The sequence below is a fragment of the Macrotis lagotis genome, chromosome 6 (assembly GCF_037893015.1).
Source record: "Macrotis lagotis isolate mMagLag1 chromosome 6, bilby.v1.9.chrom.fasta, whole genome shotgun sequence".
Classification (NCBI taxonomy): Eukaryota; Metazoa; Chordata; class Mammalia; order Peramelemorphia; family Peramelidae; genus Macrotis; species Macrotis lagotis.
This window is the reverse complement of record NC_133663.1, coordinates 214,174,856-214,196,912: the sequence shown is the minus strand read 5'-3', so window position 1 is coordinate 214,196,912 and position 22,057 is coordinate 214,174,856. Positions and strand designations below refer to the sequence as shown.

Here is a 22,057-nt window from a genome sequence, read left to right as displayed (position 1 = left end):
ATATATTTAACAAAAAAAAGGAACCTGACTTTGGTCCCATGGAGGACTAAAATACTCAATCTGAAGATGAGAAAAGTCCAAGTCTCTGCATCTAAAGACTCCAAGAAAAACAGAAGCTGGGCTCAGGCTATGACAAAGCGCTAAAAAGATTTTGAAAATCAAGTAAGGGAGATAAAAATTCGGGAAAAGAAATGAAAGAGATGCAGGAAAAGCATGGAATCAAAGTCAGCGGCTTAGTGAAGGAGTTTCAAAAAAATGCTGAAGAAAATAACATGTTAAAAACCAGCTTGATGGGGCAACTAGGTGGTGAAGAGGACCTGAGTTCAAATCTAGCCTCAGACATTTAATTACCTAGCTGTGTGATCTTCAACAATTCACTTAACCCCATTGTCTTGCAAAAAGAAAAACTAAAAAAAAAAAAAAAACAACTTAATTCAAATGGATAAAACAGTTCAAAAAGTCATTAAAGAGAAGAATGCTTTAAAAAGCAGAACTGACCAGATGGAAAAGGAAATAAGAAAGCTCTCTCAGGAAAACAAATCCTTCAGATGTAGAATGGAGCTAAAGGAAGCTGATGACTTTGTGAGAAGTCAGGACACAATAGTTCAACACAAAAAGAATGAAAAAATTAGAAGAAAATGTGAAATATCTCATTGAAAAAGCAACTGATCTGGAAAACAGATTCAGGAAAGATAATTTAAAAATTATTGGGTTACCTGAAAGTCATGATAAGGAAAAGAACCTTGACCTCATTTTTAAAGAAAACCTAAAGGCAAATTGCCCTGATATCCTAGAAGCAGAGGGCAAAATAGAAATTGAGAGAATCCACTGATCTCCCCCAGAAAGAGACCAAAAAATCATCCCCCAGGAATATTATAGCCAAGTTCCAGAACTCCAAAGTCAAAGAGAAAATATTACAAGCAGGCAGAAGGACGCAATTCAAATATCATGGAACTGCACTCAGGATCACAGAAGACTTAGCAACAACTACATTAAGGGCTCATAGGGCTTGAAATATAATATTCCAGAAAGTAAAAGAGCTTGGAATGCAACTGAGAACTGAACATCCTCTTCCAGGGGAAAAGATAGACTTTCAATGAAACAGGGGAATTTCAAATGTTCCTGTTGAGAGCTGAACAGAAAGCCTAACCTTCAAGTATAGGACTCAGGTGAAGGATAGAGAGTGGAAGAGAAGGGTAAGTTATGAGGGATTTAATGATGAAGTACTGTATGGATTCCTGCATGGAAAGATGATAGTGATAATACTCATATCAACCTTCTCATTTAATAGAGTAGGTAGAAGGGGCTTTTATAGATGAAGCACAGGAGAGAGTTGAATTTGAAGACATAATATATTGTAAAAATGGGTCAATGGGTGAAAGGGAAATGTACTGGGAGTAAGAGAAAGGAGAGGTAGAATAGGCTAAGATATTTCATGTAGCTTTTGCAATGGTACAGAAGGGGGCAGAACCTTCATTCTCATCAGAAGTGACTCAGAGAGGAAACAGCAATAGGGTATTGACTTAATAGGGTACTGACATGTAGAAGAAAAAGGAGAGAAGGAGGATGGTGGAAGGGAGGGGGATGCAGTTGATAGAGGAGAGGGTAGATTATGGGAGAGGAAAGTCAGATATAATGTTTTCTTTTTTTACTTTTTGCAAGGTGCTGGGATTGCATGGCCTATCCAGGATCACATGGCCAGTCATTGCTGGGTCTCTGGGGTGGGATGTGGGCTTGTAGCCTCTTGGCCCCAGGGTTGGTGCTCTGTCTGCTCTGCCACTCAGCTGCCCCATAGCACATTTTTGAAGAGAGACAGAGTGAAAGGAGAGAGAAAATATAATAGATGGTAGTGGGGAAGAATGTATGGAGGGAATTACAATCAGCAACAGCAACTGTGGAAAAATATGGAAGTAACTACTATGATGAACTTATGATAAAGAATGTGATCCACCCGAGACAGAGCTGATGGTATCAGAACACAGACTGAAATACATTGTTTTTCTTTCTTTTACTTTATTTCTCATGAGGTTTTATATTTTTGTGGGGGAGGGGGTATTATGTTTACTCTTAAACAAGAATATTTTAATAATGTGTAAATAAAAATAAATAATAAAAGAAAAAGAAATTGAAGGAATCAGAATCTATAACAAAGAAATTAAACTCACTTTTTACAGATGGTATAACTAGAGAATCATAGAAAATTATCTTAAAAACCTCCTGGAAACAATTAGCATCTTCAGCAAAATCACAAATATAAAATAAATCCACACAAATCTTTAGCATTTCTATATATTACTAACTAGATAAAGTAGCAAGAGATGGAAAGCAAAATGTCATTTAAAATAACTTCAGATAACATAAAATATTTGGGAATCTACCTGCCAAGGCAAACTCAGAAACTCTAGGAAAACAACTATAAAACACTTCACACAAATAAAATTAGATCTAAATAACTGGGCCAATATCAATTGCCTTTGGGGAAAGCTGAGCAAATATAATAAAAATGGGAATTTTACCTAAATTAAATCATTTATTAGTGCCATACCAATCAAACTTCCACAAAATTGCATTAGTGGGCTAGAAAAAATAGCAACTAAATTCATATGGAGGAAAAAATATCAAGAAAATCAAGGGATTTGATGAAAACCTGCAAAGGAAGGTGATCTTAGCCATACCAGATCGAAAATTATATCAACAATGAATCAGTCATCAAAATTATTTGGTATTGGCTAAGAAAAAGAGTGATGGATCTAAGTGCAAAAGAGCTAGAAGTAAATGACTACAGTAATCAACTGTTTCATAAACCTAAAAATTCCAGTTTTCTTGGGGAAAAAAAAATCACTCAGATAAAAACTGCAGGAAAAACTGGAAGACAGTATGGCACAAATTAGACGTTAGAGCAACATCTCATACCAAGATTAGGTTAAAATGAATGCTGACATTAGACATAAAATTTAATATTATAAGCCAAGAGAATAAGAATAGGTATGGAAAAAGCAGCAGTTTGTGTCCAAAGAATAGAGAATATTATAAAAAAAAACTATAATTTTGATTTTATTACTAAAAGCTAGAAAAATTTGTAACTAAATTCATATGAGAAAGAAAAAGTCAAGAATATCAATGAATTTAATGAAAAAAAAGCACAAAAGAAGATAGCTTAGTCTTACCAGATCTAAAATTATATGAAAAAGCATCAGTAATCAAAACTGCCTGGTACTGGCTAAAAAATAGAGTGGTTGATCAATGGAATAGACTAGATGCAAAAGAGAGAGCAGGAACTGATTACAGTAATATGCTGTTTGATAAACCCAAAGAGTCCAATTTCTGGGATAAAATACTGTTGGGGAAAATTGGAATATAGTATGGCAGAAACTTGGATTAGACCAACATCTCACAACCTATACCAATATAAGATCAAAATGGGAGCAGGATTTAGACATAAAAGACAGAATTATAAGCAAACTAGGAAATCAAGGAATAGTTTACCTGATAGATCTATGGAAAGGGAAGAAATTTATGACCAAGGTAGAAATGGAGAACATCATTAAAAACAAACTAGATAATTTTGATTACATTTAATTAAAAAGTTTTTTGCACAAACAAATCCATGGTAACCACGACAAAAAAAAAATGAAGTAATTTGGGAAATAAGTTTTGCAACAGTGTTTCTAACAACGTACTTGCTTCCAAAATATAGAGAACTGAGTCGAATTTATAAAAAAACAAGCCATTCACCAATTAACAAATGGTCAAAGGATAGGCAAAGGCACTTTTACAGATGAGGAAATCAAAACCATCCACAGTCATATGAAAAATTACTCTAAATCATAACTGATTAGAGAAATGCAAATTAAAGCATCTCTGAGAAACCTCATCACACCACTCAGATTGGCCAGTATAACTAGAAAGGACAATGATCAATGTTGGAAGGAATGTGGAAAATATGGGATGTTATTGCATTGTTGGTGGAGCTGTGCACCTTTCTGGAGACCAATTTGGAATAACTCAAAGGGCAATAAAAATATGCATGCCCTTTGATCTAGCAACACCACTACTGTGCCTATATCCTGAAAGGATCATGAAAAAGGGTAAAAATATTCAAAGAAGCCCTGTTAGTGGTAGCGAAGAATTAGAAATCAAGTAAATGTCCATCAATTGGGAAATGGCTGAACAAATTGTGGTTTATGTACATTATTGAACACTATTGTTCTATTAGAAACCAGGAGGGATAGGAATTCAGAGAAGCCTGCCTGGAAAGACTTGCATGAACTAATACTGAGCGAGATGAGCAGAAGAACATTGTTACACAGTAACAGCAACATGGGGGTGATGATCAACTTTAATGGACTTGCTCATTTCATCAATGCAATAATCAGGGACAATTTTAAGGTATCTGTGATGGAGAATACCAACTGTATCCAAAGAAAGAACTGTGGAGTTTAAACAAAGACCAAAGATTATTACCTTCAATTAAAAAAAAATGCTGTCTTTTGTACTATGTAATTTTGCTATTTCTTATATTTTTTTCCTCAAGGATATGATTTTTCTCTCAACACAGCCAAGTTTGATCAATGGTAAACAATGGAAAAGCATGGAAACAATGTAAAAATTATCAGACTGCTTTCTGTGGGGGATGGGGAGAGCTAAGGGAGGCTGGGGGCAAAACTGTAAAATTCAAAACATTATAAAAAAATAGTAGAAATTACTATTGTATATAATTGGCAAACAAAAAAAAATACATTAAAAAATATAATCTACCTCTCACAGAAAAAAAAAATACAATGATCCAAGACAATTGCATGGAATTCATGATGGAAAATGCTATCCACAACCAGAGAAAGAACTGAGGGACTATGGATGTACATTGAGACATAGTATTTTCACATTTTTTTTTGCTTTTGGCCTATTTCTTTTTTCACAACCTGACTAATATGGAAATATATTTTACATTACTTATATATAAAATCAATAGCAAATTGCATATCATTTTAAGAAGAGAAGAGTGGAGGGAGAGAGGGGGGAAAAATTTCCAACTCAAAATTTTGAAAAATAAATCCTAAAAATTGTTTTTACATATAATTAGAATATATATATATATATACTATTTTTTTCAAAAAAAAAAGAACACTAGTTGCAGGTTCATATTCTGACTCAGTACCAGGGCTACACTGGACAAGATACCTCTAAATCTAAATATGAGTTTCCTTATCTGAAATATCAAGAAAGAAAGATGGGTTAGAAAGCTACTAAAAACTCTTTAAGACCTGAGGCATGAGGGAAAAAATAAGTCTGAGAAATGTCTTTGAAAATGCCTTTAAAAATTTCATCTGAGGAAACAAGGAAAATTATGTCAAATGTCTTAGAGAGAGAAGAGATTGAGAGCTTAATTTATAAAATAAAATGAAATGTAATTTTAATTTTTCATACAAAACATGGTTTACAAACTTAATGTAGCAACATCTTTTACTCAAAATTTTTGAGGTGGAGCCATGCATGGCCTGAGTTCAAATCCAGTCACTAGCTGTGTGACATTGGGCAAGCCCCTCTAATAGTTGCTTCAGTTTCTTCATCTGTAGAAAGAGTTGGAGAAGAAATGGCAAACCATTCCAGCATCCTTTCCAAGAAAAGACTAAATTGGGGCATGAGAATTGGAAATGATTGAAAAACAGCAGCTACCAATGATGTGTGGAATGTACAAACATGGTTTCTGTGTGGGACCTAGAAGGTCTTCTGTTCTGCTAGGAAAGGGCTGGTATCTGACTTCAGATCCTGATTATCATATCTCAAAATGACTTGCAAACTACTCCTACCCTCTCACCCCAAGCACCTTTATTTGGAATGCTTAATAGATGAAAGTAAACTAAAAGTCAATTTAAAAGTAACATTAAAGGAAAAAGGGAGAAAAACATTAGTGAGGAAGAATAAGAGGAAAGGAAAAAGAAAAAAGTATAAATGAGGAAAGTACGGAAGGAAATAAAGAATTAGTCACCTAAAACTATAAATGTGAGTGGGATGAACTCTCCCATAAAATGAAAGCAGATAGCAGAATAGATTAAAAAAACAGAGTCCTGCAATATGGTGTTTACAAGAAACATATATAAAGCACAGAGATACACACAGGGTAAAGGTAAAAGGCTGCAGTATACTTCAGCAGTAGTAAAAAAAAATCAGGGGTAGCAATCCTGATCTCAGACAAGGCAAAAGCAAAAAAGAGATCTCATTAAAAAGGATAAGGAAGAAAACTACATCTTCTTAAAAGGTAACATAGGCAACGAAGTTACATCATTATTAAACATATATGCATCAAGCATTATAGCATCCAAATTCTTTGTGGGGGGGGGGGCTTTTGCAAAGCAATGGGCTTAAGTACCTTGTCCAAGGTCACACAGTTAGGTCAAATTTGAATTCAGGTCTTCCTGACTCCAAGACTGTTGCTCTATCCACTGAGCCACTTAGCTCCCCCAAAGCATACAAATTCTTAAAGGAGAAGCTGAATGAATTACAAGAAGACATAGGGAACAAAATTCTAATAATGAGAGAACCTCAACTTCCCTCTCTCAAAATTAGATTTATCTAGTTAGATTTATCTAAATGACAAAATAATCAAGATGAAAGTTAAGAAGGTGAATAAAATTATAAAAAACTTAGATATGACTTCTGTAGAAAAATGAATGGGGATAGAAAAGAATATACCTTTTTCCTCTGCAGTACTTGGTACCTATACCAAAAATGATGGACTAGGGCATAAAAACCTTAATCCAATGCAGAAATAATAAATGCATGCTTTTTAGATCATGATACAATAAAAATTATATTTAATAAAAGGTCATGGAAAAATAAACCAAAAATCAATTAGAAACTAAATAACTTAATTTTAAAGAATAACAAATCATAGAAAGAATTAATGACTTCATCCAAGTAAATGACAATAATGAAAAATCATACCAAAATTTATCATTTATGGGATGCAACCAAAGAAGTTTTTAGGGTAGATTTTACATCACTAAATGTTTATATGAATAAAATAGAGAAAAACACAATAAATGAATTGGGTATGCAACTAAAAAAGCTAGAAAAACAAAAAAATTAAAGATCCACAATTAAAAACCTGATTAGAAATTCTGAAAATCAAAGCAAGAAAACAATGTAATAAATAAAACAAAAAGTTTGTTTTGTGAAAAAACTAATAAAATAGATAAATTTTTGGTTAATCTGTCTTAAAAAAAAGAAAGAATACTAAATTGCTAGTATCAAAATTGAAAAGGGGGAACTCACCACCAATGAGGAGGAGGAAATTAAAGAGATAATTTGGAGCAATTTTGCCCAATTCTATGCCAAAAGTTTGACAATCTGAGTGAAATGGATATTTACAAAAATACACACTACCCAGATTAACACAGAAGAGGAAATAGTTAAATAACCCCATTTCAGACAAAGAAATTGAAGAAATCTTCAACAAACTCCCTAAGAAAAAGTCTCTAGGCTCAGGAGTGAAGTCTATAATTACAAGTGAATTCTACTTAAAGAACAATTTATTCCAATTCTACATAAACTATTTATTTTTTTTTTTTTTGGTTTTTGCAAGGCAGATGGGGTTAAGTGGCTTGCCCAAGGCCACACATCTAGGTAATTAAGTGTCGAAGACCGGATTTGAACCCAGGTACTTCTGATGCCAAGGCCAGTGCTTTATCCACTACGCCACCTAGCCACCCCCTACATAAACTATTTAAAAAAAAAAAAACAGAAAAGAGTTCTGCCAAATTCCTTTTATAACAATATGGTGCCAAGACCTAAACCAGGAAGAGTCAAAAAAACAGATAAAGGCAATTATAAACCAATCACCACAATGAACACTGATGCAAAAATCTAAAATAAAATTTTAACAAAAGTTACTTAACGAAGTTATTACTAAGATAATATACCATGATCAGATAGGATTTATACCAGGTAGGCAGAGATGGTTCAACCTTAGGTAAACACTCAAGAAAATTGAACATATTTATAATAAAAACAGCAGAAATCATATGATTATTTCATAGATGCTAAAAAATCTTTGCCAAAATACAATATCTGTTACTATTAAAATAATAAGAAATATCTATCTAAAATATTATATGTAATGTGGATAAACTAGAAGCATTTCCAACAAAGGATGAAACAAGGATGCACTATTACTATTCAAGATAAGATTCAAAAATGTTGACTCTAGCTGTAAGAGAAGAAAAAGAAATAGACGGAATTAGAATTGGCAAGGAGAAAGCAAAACTTTCACTTTTTGCAGATGATATGATGGTAATACTTAAAGAACCACAGAAAATCATCTAAAAAATTTCTGGAATGCTTAATGGCATCAAGGTTCTTTTACTGAGTTTTCTCTGTTTACTCTGGCACAAATTTTCACCCATCCTTCTCCTGGTTCTGAACTTGATTTTTCACAGTTCAAGACTATTTCTTCTTGACAACTAAATCATGCTGGAACTTCCCTCAGGTCTTAGCACCTCCTTGTCCCAGAACAAGCTACAACTCTAGAATAGTCTTCTGCAAGGACTTAGACCAGCCTTCATTCTCCTCCTTACCCTATTTCTGACTTTCTGGATTCCAAAATCATCCCCATTCTTCATTCTTCTTTTCTCCCCCTTCTTTAACTTCTCAGCTGCTTTTCAGCTATCTTGTGGGATGTTATCCTCCAATGGAAGATAAGCTCCTTAGGGGAATGTATTTGTATTCCCAGCACTTAGCAAAAAATCTAGCACATTGTTTATTTTTTTTTCCTTCCTATTACCTATAAACTTTAGTCTCAATCTATTGGATTTTATTCTGTCTTCTATGGCTCAAACTATCTCCCAGCTACAATCAGCTACTTGCCATTTCTTTGTTTAGTTCTAAGCAGGACAGGCTTTTACTTCTGCTTTTCTTTGGTTTTCTTTATCTTGACTCAGTCTGATGCCAGTGAGCTTCATATATGAAATCTGGGCCCCCTTAAAACTCTTCCCATTGCCATAGTCTCTCTACTACATATTTCTTAAGGGGAATACTTTCCTCCCCTCACAGCAGGTCGCCACTTTGGAAGTAGAGGCTTTGTCAGTATCATCTTTGTAAATCTCTTTGACTACCAGAATCTGATACATGTTGGGAGCTTAATGTGTTCTTATTGACTGGCAGATACCTCCATGATTAGTACTAATGTTTATAAGTCAAGTAGTCTTGTGTACCACAGGTTCTATAGATAGAAAAATACTGTTGTGATCTGTTTTTGAACATAAGGGCAAAGAATGTTAAATTAAGTTTATATAGATCATCATAGTAAAATACACAGGTCTTTATTTACATTCTTCTAACTTGTGTTCCCAATCCCTAGTTCATAATTGTCAATCATCTGGTAAATAAACACATAGATAAATAAACAGTTAGATAAATGGATGGATAAAGGAACAGAAATAATCTGGCAAATAAAAAAATTGAAAAGAACATTAGATTTAGAAGCAAAATTCATGAGTTCAAATCCTGATTCTGCTTTGTTGGGGGTTCCACCATAAGGCCTGTAGGGTCTCTTACAGTTCTAAATGTACACTCTTCATGATGCTCCAAATTAATCTTAAAATAATTAAGTATTTCAAACACATAAATACTACTTTTGTAAAAGAAGTAAAAAAAGCATTACTTTTAAAATCACTTAAATGAACAGTACTTACTAAAATCTCCAGTAAGAAAAACTCCTTCTGCTCCTGGAGCCCACTCCTTACAATACAAACCACCATCAACACATGTATGGATTCCAAATGATTCGTAACTTTTGGAGAATTTATCAATACCACCTTCACATTCTTCAATTTTTTTCAAGGTCTGGGTAAAGAGCTTATACCTTAAAATAAAGGTAAAAAAATATGTCAGAGGAATATTATTAAACCTTCAGAAAAAAAGTATCAAATAAAGGAATAATAAATCATTATTTTCTCGAGGGATACTTCATTGGTACACCTACTTTCTTCTAATTCAGATCAAGAAATAACTAGACTTCAATCATATTAACTTTAACTTCAGTGGGTAGAATTAACCATAGTTGAAAGCTTAAATTTCAATTTAAACTGCATTAAAATATATAGGATATTAAAGTGATCAGGTGTTTTAATTTATCAAAGTTTTCCCGTTTTCCTGAATTCTACCTGCACATTGTTTCTTTTAGAGAAATATAATTCCATCATATTCCTATGCCACAACTTGTTCAGCAATTCTCCAATGAATGGGCACATTCCCTAAATTTCCAGTTCTTTGCCACCATAAAAAAAGCTGGTAAGAATATTCTTGTATATAAAGGTTTGTTTCCCTTTTTGGGGGTGATCTCTGGAATACAGATCTAGTAGTGGATAAGGATATGGTATACATTTTTATTGTCTTTTGGGCACAGTTCCAAATTGCTCTCCAGAATGGTTGGATCAGCTCACAATTCCACCAAGGATGTATTAGTGTCCCAGTTTTCTCACATATCTTCCAACATTTATCATTTCCATTTTCAGTCATATTAGTCAATATGATAGGAGTGGGGTAGTACCTCAGAGTTGTTTTAATTTGCATTTCTCTAATTAATAGTAGTGGGCCATCTCCACTAATTCTAATACCTGGACCTAGATGTCTCCTGATAAGAAAGCTAGGTTAGTGACATTGCACAGCAACCCTTGTCTTCTTGGAGAATGAAAAACAAACATAAACCTCTGTGAGAAATAGGAACATTCCCACTGCTGGAAAGTTAGGTTACACATGTTCTCATCTCTCCCTCCTTTTTTCCCCTCTTCCCTCCCTACATCCTTCCTTTTCTCCCTTCTCCTTCCCTCCATCCTCTTCTTTCATTCCTTTCTCCACATACATGTGGGTGCTCTGCCCAAAGGCTAGGTAAAATTTCTTGGGGTTTGCAGATCCCAAATCAGCCTGACTCTCCAGGATTAGTCAACAAAGGGTCTCAGGTTATATCAACCTAGTCACTGTTTGGGCCTAGATTGGTTTCAGAAGGAATGTAAAACAGCAATTGTTTCTGTTTTGGCCTAAAACCAGAAGGATCTCAAGACTATGCAAAAGAAGCTCTTAGCATCAATGAGAAACCCTGAGGCAAATCTTACCCCACCTAGCTTATAATTTTTTGTTCTTTTTTGGAAGTAGTCATTCTTGGTCTCTTATCTTTTCTCTCTTTCCCAACTTTAACCACTTAATGAATGTTGCCTCAGTCAAGATATAAACTGGAAAAGCCCTAGCTTTAAAAGGGCCCTTTTCACTGCATCCAGGGTCATCTCCAGGCATCTTCATTGATATCTGGTCACTGGACCCAGATATTTCCTGAGGAGAAAGTGACTTTACTCAGTAGCCCCATCACTTAAATCCAATTCACATGGTCCTCTTAGAGCACAAAAGAACAAACATCATCAATTAATAGTAACAATATTTTTATATGACTAAAAATAGCTTTAATTTATTCATCTGAAAATTTACATTCTGTTCACATCTTTGACAATTTTGCTATTGGGGAATGACTTGTAGTCTTATAGATTTGACTCAGTTCTCTATATATTTAAGAAATGAGGACTTTTCGGATACAGTGACTATAAAACTTGTTTCCCAGCTTTCTGCTTTCCTTCTAATCTGGACTGCATTGGTTTTATTTGTGCAAAAGCTTTTCAATGTAATACAAAAGAAATTATCCATCTTGCTATTTCATAATAGTCTTTTATCTCTTCTTTGATCGTAAATTCTCCTCTCCATGAATGTGATTTTTTTTAAATTTTGATTTAAGGAAATGGGGTTTGAGTGACTTGCCCAAGGTCACACAGCTAGGCAATTATTAAGTGTCTGAGGTTGAACTCAGGTCCTCCTGACTCCTGGTTCTCTATCCACTGCTGCCCCAGAATCCTTGCTCTTCTAACTGGCTTATGGCTATCACTTTGTGTCTAAATCATGTGCCTATTTTGACCTTATCTTTAGGTATAGAGTGAAATATGTTGGTTTATGTCTAGTTTTTACTATACTATTTTGCAATTGGTTTCCCCCCCCCAATTTTCCTGGCAGATTTTGCCAAATACTGTGGTCTTATCCCAAAAGCTGGAGTCTTTGGGTTTATCAAACAGCAGAGTAGTTTAGTTATTTACCATTGTTATCTGGTGAACATAACCTTATTCCACTCATCTACCACATTTTATTAACCATTACAAATAGTTTTGATAACTGCTGCTTTATAAGGTAGTTTTAAAGATGGTATGGCATTTTATTTTTCATTAAGTTCCTTATAATTTTGATATTTTGTATTTTCTTATTTTTTTCTAGCTCTATAAAAGAATATTTTTAGTAATTTGATTGATATGGCACTAAATAAGATTAATTTAAAGCAAACTAATTTTTGTCTTGCTCTCTTCCAATCATAAATATCTTTAATATTTGTTCATAAATGGAATAGTAAACTTCTAAACCAATCCAAAATCTCTACTATCTAGAATTGCATAATAATTAATTCAAAACTAAGGTTTTATTTTGCACTCAGAGTTTAATTATTTCTCTATTTCTTCACTTTTTTGTACAATATGTATATAATTGTACATTTAATAAATAAAACAAATTTGGGATTAATTTCTTTTTTAAAAGTAGAGTCAGATAAAAACATTATATGGAGTGATCTCCATAGAACCAAAGATGAAATACATTTCCTGATGTTAGAGAAAAGGTGCAGAATATTTCACAAACTGTAAGAGATTGTTCCTGTGGTGGCTTATTTTGATTATTTTGTTTTCTGATTACATAGTAGGATTCTATGGGAGGAAAGGAGAAATTTCAGTGGCATAAAACAAAAGAATTAATAAAATAAAAATGAATGTGTTAACTTAGAATTAAAGCAGTAAATTTTTTCAGGGATTATTATTTTCTTTAGAAGTAAATTCTGGGTCAGCTAGGTGGCACAGTGGATAGAACACAGGCCCGGGATTCAGGAGGACCTGAGTTCAAATCGGCCTCAGATTCTTAATAATTGCCTAGCTGTGTGACCTTGGGCAAGTCATTCTTAACCTCATTGCTTTAAATAAGTAAATTAAAAATTAAAAAAAGAAATAAATTCTATCATTTTCATCATCTAATTTAAAAGTAATTTAAATCAAGTTAGTTTTATAAGACTTAAAATAATCACAAGGAAACAACCTAATCACTTTATGTGACTACACACAATAGCATTTTGACTGGCAGACATCTGTGCTTGAGTTTTCTTCAAATTTCTACTCCTAGAATTTCTAAATCTAAATCAGACTTAATCTAATAAAAAGACTAAATCAAAATAATAAAAATGTTAGCAGATAACAAAAATGACCCCATTAGATGTTTTGTTAAAAAATATATATACTTGGATTCAGGAATTGAGTACTAGATTTTTAAAAACCTCTGAATGAAAGATGTCATATATATATATATATATATATATATATATATATATATATATGAAAAACAATGATATTAAGTGACTTTGAAGGCCTGAGGCCAGTCTTAGGAATTACTATTAGAATTTGCAATTGTTATTTGGTCTTTTTAAATTCTGATTATTTGATAGAATAATGATCTTTAAATTAAAATGTGATCTCCTTATTCTTTACCAGAAACCCATAAACATACACAGGGTTGATCCATTCATAAGAAATGTTCACAGGAGCCTGTCCTCCCCTTAAGCTATTATCTTATTTGTCCCTTTCATGGAAATCTAGTTGGTCACTGTACAGATAAGAGTTCTAAATACAGCAAAGGCATGATTTCCTAGGATGTTCTCTTATTGCAACTCTAAATAAATAGAGCTCTCATTTAAATAACAATAAGTTTCATAAGTTTTTTAAAAATATCTTATGCTCACAAGTCTGTTACACAGACATTATTATCATTCTCATTTTATACTTTACAAAGGAAGAAACTAAAGAAGTTAAAATGACACAGTTGCTAAAAGCAGGCTAGAATTCAACTCATCTTCTTATCCCTAGGTCAAGCATTCTATCAACTGAGCAATCATGCCACAATTTGTTCATCCATTTCCTAATTTATAGACACATCTATTTCCTTAATTTCTAGTTTTCTGCTACAAGAAAACATACTGCTATAAATATTTTATTCATGTGTGGCATCTCTATCACTGACCTCTTTGGAAGATTTGTGGGTGTGTGAATGCAAGCATATTATATATTTAAGAGTAAATATATAATAGGAATACCACTAGGTCAAAAGGCAAAAGTTTCAAATTGCTTTCTTGGATAAGACAAATTCACAAAGTTAACAGTAAATCTGTCTGTCTTCCAAAAGTTTTTACAACTATTATTTTCCATTTTTATCATTTTTGTTAATCTGTTATAACGTTTAACAATGAATGTGTTCAACTTGTATTTCTCGAACTGTTAGTAATGAAGCATTTTTTTCTTATACTTTCACTTAAGATTTCTTTGAGACTTCCGGTGAAGATGGGGACAGAGAAGACAGGCACAGTGCTAAAATCCTGATCTTCCCTCATAAATAATATGAAACAAATCTCTTAACAGAAATCCAATCCACAAAATCCAAAAAGAGAAGCTAGGAGAAGATCTACCTCAAGGCTTGTCCTCTGAGATAGTGGGTAAACTGGGCATACGAGGGCTGGCTCTGCCCAGAGCACAGGATGGGGTCAGAGTCCGAGAACTCAACTAGCCTTATCAATGGGGTAGGCAAGATCCCGAGACCCTGAGACCCTGAGACCTTGAAATTGCAACCAATCTGATCGGAGACAGGATGGATGACAGTTTAAGAGCTTCACTAGCCTGATAAGCAGGGTGCAAAAGAGCCTGAAAGCCTACAAGTAGGGCAAGCCTGATTGCCAAATAGGGAGTAGAGGAATTGATTAAAGACTTCAGTTTTGGGGGAGGCTTGGTGACGCAGTGGATAGAGCACCAGCCTTGGAGTCAGGAGTACCTGGGTTCAAATCCGACCTCAGACACTTAATAATTACCTAGCTGTGTGGCCTTGGGCAAATCACTTAACCCCACTGCCTTGTAAAATCTAAAAAAAAAAGACTTCAGTTTTTAATGTTTTCCTGATTTAGAGGATGTTAGAAGAAAATAAATGGTTTCTGAAATTAGTTATCAAAAATTCATGGAAATTAAAGAGAAACCCAAAAGAATCCTTATTAAATAATTTTCTTCCATTTTAAAATAATATGATTATTCAGATATTCATGTTTTTTGATACTTGCTCCTTCCTTATCACCATAATTATCTAATAAGCACATTAAAGATGCTCTAATGTGTTCTAAATTACTTTAAGGATGCCAACCTCATTAAAAAAGGGAATTTACTGAAATAGGGTAAATTTGCAGACCCTTGATTTAGTACCAAAAAACATGACATTTCTACAAGTAATAAGTTTTACTCACTGAATTTCAAGAAAATAATTGCTTCTATTAGGAGAGCAATCTGTTTTGAATGGTTATTATATCAGAGTAACTTTTCTAATATTATCTTAAGAATTTTCACAAATATAAAGGATCAAATGCTTCACAGAAACGTATTCTGAGTAAAAATTTTTTCCATCCACATTGCTGCCCAAAGTTTACTCATTTTATATTAATACACTTAATAAATCTCTTTCCTGATTATTTATATATAATAATTTTACTTACATATATATATATATATATATATATATATATACACATAAGCATCAAAGAACTGGACTTCCTGAGTAAGAGAGAGATAACATAAAATAGAATCAGTAAAGATTTCGCTAACTTCCAGAGAAGACAGTAGCCTTCTAAGGAGCTTCAAGCGCCCAACCCACCTCCCACATACTAACCATAATATGACTCCTAACCGAAAACCATACTAAAAATCAGCCATGGGCAAGAAAAAAGTAAAGGGTACTGCCAACAACAGCATATAGGCAATCAATCTAGTAGCCTTCCTACTGCAAACAACACATATCACTAAGAGAGGCAACTAAGCCTGGAGCCTCAAAGCATCAAAAATGAACCAGAAACACATGTATATCAATACTCTATGTCTTGAAGTGGAGTAGAGGGCTCCTCCCTCCAAATAAGCCTCAGTGTATTCAGAAAATCCATTATAATCAAAAGTCCCAGGATGAGGGCCTTGAAATATTCAGAATAAGGCAGCAACCCAGGTAATGAGGAAGGCAATACCCAAAGAAAACATCATATGCAATAGGGATACAAATAGCACCTTTTCCAATAAGTCCTGGAGTGAAACTCACTCTCCCCAATTACTGGATAAAGTTCTGGAAATGTCAACAGTAAACAATAAGAAAAGAAAAAGTTAAAAGGTTTAAAGACAGGTAAAGACAACAAAAAAAGTCCCATAAAATTTATCCCTCATTTACGGATATAATGGTATGTATACTTGGAAATCCTAGGAAATCAGTGAAGAAAGAGACATTTAGCTTCAGCAAAGTTGAAACAAAATGAAACACCCCCAAATCAACTTCATTTTTATAAAATAATGAAGTCTAGGAAGCAATAAAAACAATCCCATTTCAAACAACAATATGCATAAAATATGTGTGGATCAAAATACAAAGTGAATAAAAAAACAACATAAGCAGCCAAAGGAATATTCAGTGTTCTTGACTATGCTATGTCAATATAAAGCTGACAACATTAACAGAAATGTACACTTTTCATATTCTACCAATATATCACAAAGAGGATACTTTTTGTATGTGATAAAATAACAAAATTAGCCAACAGTTCTCAAAAGAATTGCAAAATATTCACACCTGCATGAAAGAATGCTCTAATGATAAAAGAAAATCAAAATAATACTAAGATTTCATCTCAAATCCTGTAAATTGGCAAAAATGACCAAAAGATGACAATAGTCAATGCTGGGACTGTAGAGTAATAAAAACCCTAATACACTGCTGATGGAGATGCAAGGTGGTACAACCATTTTGGAAAGCAATTTGAAATTCTGTAAATAAAGTGAATAAAATGCCATTTTAACCAGAGATTGCCTTATTGGACTTATAATCCTAAGGAAGACCTTAAGAAGAAAGTCCTAATATACACCAAAACATTTATAGATGCATTTTTTTGTGATAGAAAAGAATTGTAAACAAAGTAGATGACCATTAAATGACTAAATAAACTATATATAGGATACATACATATATATATATATATATACATATATATATATAACTATTTATAGCAAAATAAATATAATGGGATATCTTTGTGTTTTAAAGAAATAATGTGATGAATACATGAAGCATGGAAAGATCTACTTAAACTGATGCTGAGTGAGCCGAGTCAAGAAAACATTATATACAATAACTATAGCAATGTAAAATGTAAAATGTAAAAAATGTAAAAAAATAGCAATGTAAAAGAACAACCACACACAAAAAAATCAAACGAGAAAGCAGAAAAATTAGCAAAATTAAGGATGACTCAAATGAAGAAATGAGATAATATCTACAACCCAATCTCTTCAGGAAGGTGGTAAGTCTAAGTGCTTAAATAATGTAATCAGTTGTGCTGATTTTTTTTTCTTTTTAAATAAATACTATTATATAGGATGGCTTCCTGATAAAGCTAGGTGGCCTAACCATGATAATATAATATATATGATATATATGATAATATAATATATACTATATATAAACATAATACATAAATATAATATATATTACATTATATAATATAAATGATAAATTAATCATTATAAATTATATATGAGTTATTCATTCATGTTTATATTTATATCATATTATCTATCTTGTATTATATATTATATATTTATATATAATATAAAAACAGAAGAATAGATAAAAATCTTATATTTAAAAATGGTTTCAGAGTACAGAGTACAGATAATGAAACTACCTCTCTACACAGAATACCATTTAAACATTGTTGGATAAAATAAAATGTACCAGATGTTTAATTTAGTTATTTTTCTTTTGTCAGAAGAGTATGTTCAGTCTTGGGGAAGAGAGGGAAGAGTGTTGAAATGACCAAGATGTAAATAAGATATTAATTATATAATTATATATATATAAAACACTATATAAATTATTATAAGTTAATAAAAAGAAAGTCAAATGGAAATACACTAAGCTATACACTACTCTGTATGAAATCATGGGAAAATATAGATGCTAAATAGATATAATCATACAATAATTTGAAAATAATTCTACAAAGAAAACTCCAAGAAAAACAAATTATTTAAGGAGGTTCTACAATGCTATCAGAGCTATGAAGAAAGACTTGAATTTAAATCCTGCCTCAAACACTTGCTAGCTATATATGTTAAAAAAAAAAAAAAAGGCTGGGGTAAAATGGGTACAAATATCAGCACCTAATTTATAAGGTGGTGGTGAATAACAGATGAAATAAAAGGCAGCATTCAAAACTAAACTTTTGAGCCCATAGAAGCTGAATTCCAGTGCCAATGCATCTGGGTTCTGCCACTTACTATCAATATAACTTTAGGTAAGATCACTTAGGATTGTCATTTGGAGGACTGGATGACTTTTCTGGCTTTCTCAGTTTTAAATTCTTCAATTTTAAGTGAAGCAGATACAAACCTTAAATGCTATAGAAATGTTGACTGTTTTGTCACTACTATCTTATACTATTAGAGGTACAGAAGAAGAAAGCTAAGAAAGGTAAGTCTATGACTATATTACTACTACACTGGAGATCATTAAATAGTTAAAGACAGAACTCAAATAGAATAATTACTTGTGATTTTTACTTAGTACTTCTGAATCCACTCAGTTAATATTTTCCCTCAAAATATATAAATAGCTTCTCTAAAGAATCAAGTCTGAACTCAAGGAGATTATCACTGGGAAGTTGTAAATCCAAAGTACATAAAAATTTAAGTTTCTGAAAAATTATGAAAATTAAATATATATCAAACATCTGCTGTCTGGATTTTTCCAAATCAGTGAAGCACAAACCTTAGACAGTTTCTTTATCAATCAACAAATATTAACTGATTGTTAACCTAATACTAAGATACTAAGAAAGAGGCTAACAGAAAAAGTAGAAAAGGAAACAAACTACATGAGACAAGGGTCCTAGTAAAGAAATTCCATCCTGTCAAATCACTGTTAAAGGCAGTTAAAACCAAGTCAACCAAAAAGTCATAATAATCATTGCTATATTTATTGGAAATAATATTCAACCATCAGAAAGAATTGAATTTTAGTCATCATAAAGACACATATCCAATACAAATCTATATATATATATATATGTGTGTGTATTGTACACATAAATTTTTGTTTCCTACAACATATGTCATCCTGCCTCCAAACTCTTAGAAAAGACTGATTCACAAAGCTTATTCAAGTAATACAAGTGGGATAGCACCAGCTTTTTTCAACATTTAGAACTGACCAGACTGACTAGGAAGGCCGTAAAAGTCAGAAGGGATAAACCCGGAGCAGAGAGAAACTGAAGATCAAATCAAGGACAAGCTCAGTAAGAACATTATAAAGGTGCTAGGACAGAAGATTAGAGTCAGCCAATTAACAAAAATTTCTTAAAGTGGGCTCAAATCTCAGAAATAAAATGGGAAATAAGAGTTTCCCTACCACATATGCCATCCTGCCTCCAAACTCTAGGAAAAAACTGACTCAGAAAGCTTATTCAAGTTATACAAATGGGATAGCACCAGTACCTATTTGCACCACAGTTTAATTTTGCTGAAGGGACTATGTTCAACATTAAGCCAGAAGTCAATGTGGGAAAATCTGTCTGGACAAAGATGAGATATATATATGAGATACTTAATAAAATACATATGAGATACTTTAGTAAAAATAAAAACTATTATTTATATAATACTTTTAACATTTGTACTTTATGATGTTTCCTCTGACTCTCTCAGAGGAAAGTGGTATTTTACAGATGAAGTAACAGAATAAGATCAGGAAAGGGACTTGCCCAGTTACATAATATGTATCTGAGGAAAAGAATCAAGTCTTCCTGACTCTAATTTAGCACTCTTAGGCACTGCACTCAGGAATTGGGCTCAAAGTTTGACATTTCAGGTCTAGAAACTAGGATACTCAAGCTCCTATGTATCAGCACATTTTAATATATAATCACCCTAATCTATCACTTTTCATCCTCTAGCTCCTCATGGAAATATTCAGGTCTCAATGCAAGAATTCTTTGACTTTTGTGGTCTTATTTCTTATTTCTATAACAATAAACTGATTTTTTTCTTCTTTCATATTGTCCTATTTTCAGTTGTTCCTGCCTACTTACAGACTTTTTAAGGGAAAGAATTTATACATATAAAACTATAAGCACTTGAGGAGAAAAAAGAAATCCTGACAGCTGTTTGAGAATCAATCAGACGAAAGAGAAAAGACAGAAAAAAAAGATCAAGAGAAAGCTGATTTTTGAATTACTGCAGGCTAGTATTTATGTTTGGCAATACTGGAAGTTTCATGCTTATTATGGTCCAAGATCTATACTACTAACAACTACTTTATCATTTCCTCTCCAGTGTTAAGGTTTAAACACATTCTTCCTTTTTCTATTAAGTTATTATTTAAATCACCTTCACTTCATTCAATTTCATGGAGGATGGGAAAGGAAAGAGAAGGAAGTTAGGCAGGCAAAGATAGAATAAAAAAATTTAAAATAAAAAATGTGTCTAATATGAAATTAAAGACCATTAATAGGTTTGAAGTTCCAATAGTTTTCAAATAACAGCTTTCAAGATATAGATTGCATCACAGGGCAGCTAGGTGACACAATAGATAGAACACTGGCCCTGTAGTCAGGAGTACGTAAGTTCAAATCAGGTCTCAGACACTTAATGATTACCTAGCTGTGTGGCCTTGGGCAAGCCACTTAACCCCACCGCCTCGCAAAAACAAAAAAAAAATTTAAAAAAAAATAATGCATCACAGAATTAAAAATTTTCTGAAAATAATCAGTAAAATGTTTCCCTCCAATGATTCATTGGCCACTAACATAGCAATAAATTTGGGCTTATGAATATATCAAGCATAGTAAATGAATTGAGATGAAATCACTCCAATATAGACTTATTTCTAACTTAAAATGTTAAAGGATTATGCACAATAATTAAAATATTTATTTTAAGACATGATAATATGTATATATATATATACATATATATATATATATATATATATATATATTTTTTTTTTTTTTTTTAGGTTTTTGCAAGGCTAATGGGGTTAAGTGGCTTGCCCAAGGCCACACTGCTAGGCAATCACTAAGTGTGTGAGACCAGATTTGAACCCAGGTACTCCAGACTCCAGGGCTGGTCCACCTAGCCACCCCTGATAATATATTTTCACAAAGATTTATTTTGCAATGAGACAGGTAGGTTTCTACAACCAGGGCAATTACAAAGTAACATTTCTGCTAGGGATCAAGCACAAGGAACCCAAAGCAGTGGTGTGAGTACAGTGATTAAGAGACACCACTAGGTAGAAAAGTATGTTATATTTTAGAAAAAATACAAGACTACTTGAGCAAATGACCTGGCAGTAGAATCCAACTTCCCAAAATCTTTTATCTTTGTAAGATGGGAGAATTTTCTTTAAATTCTGTTTGTACACTTAAATAAAGAATACTGTCAAATAACATAAAGACAACATACATTAATAATCTTTAACCTTTGGCACTTGGTCTGGTAATTTTATCATAAGCTAACTAAAGAAAATCATTGTGAGCACTTGAACTATACTACTCTAAGAAGTACTCCACAGATTCATTTCTCAGCAACATGCTACAAAACTAAATATCGAAGTCAATGATTTTTAAGTCACTTTGATTTAAAGGTCATATTGTTTTTATTTATTTATTTGTTTGTTTGTTTGTTTATTTTATTTAAATTGAGATTCAAGACCAGATTGAATATAAATGAATGCTTCAAGTCCAATAGCTTTTGAAGAACACTACCAATTTGTAGAGAAATTGAGAACTCCATCACTGAACCAAATACCAATGAAATCAAAGATGATTGAAGATGTAGCTAAGAGTGAACAAGACTAAAAAGTCTCTGGG

The 22,057-nt window shown here is 32.7% G+C and overlaps 1 protein-coding gene across 3 annotated transcripts in view; it reads right to left on the bottom strand.

Annotated features, from left to right (window-relative positions):
• Window positions 1-22,057, bottom strand: part of GBE1 (1,4-alpha-glucan branching enzyme 1) — a 222,051-nt gene that overhangs the window by 185,977 nt on the left and 14,017 nt on the right. For all 3 annotated transcript variants that reach the window (XM_074192294.1, XM_074192297.1, XM_074192295.1), the window contains exon 2: window positions 9,693-9,862. In XM_074192294.1, the coding sequence (XP_074048395.1) occupies window positions 9,693-9,862 (170 nt within the window). The remainder of the gene's footprint in view (window positions 1-9,692; window positions 9,863-22,057) is intronic.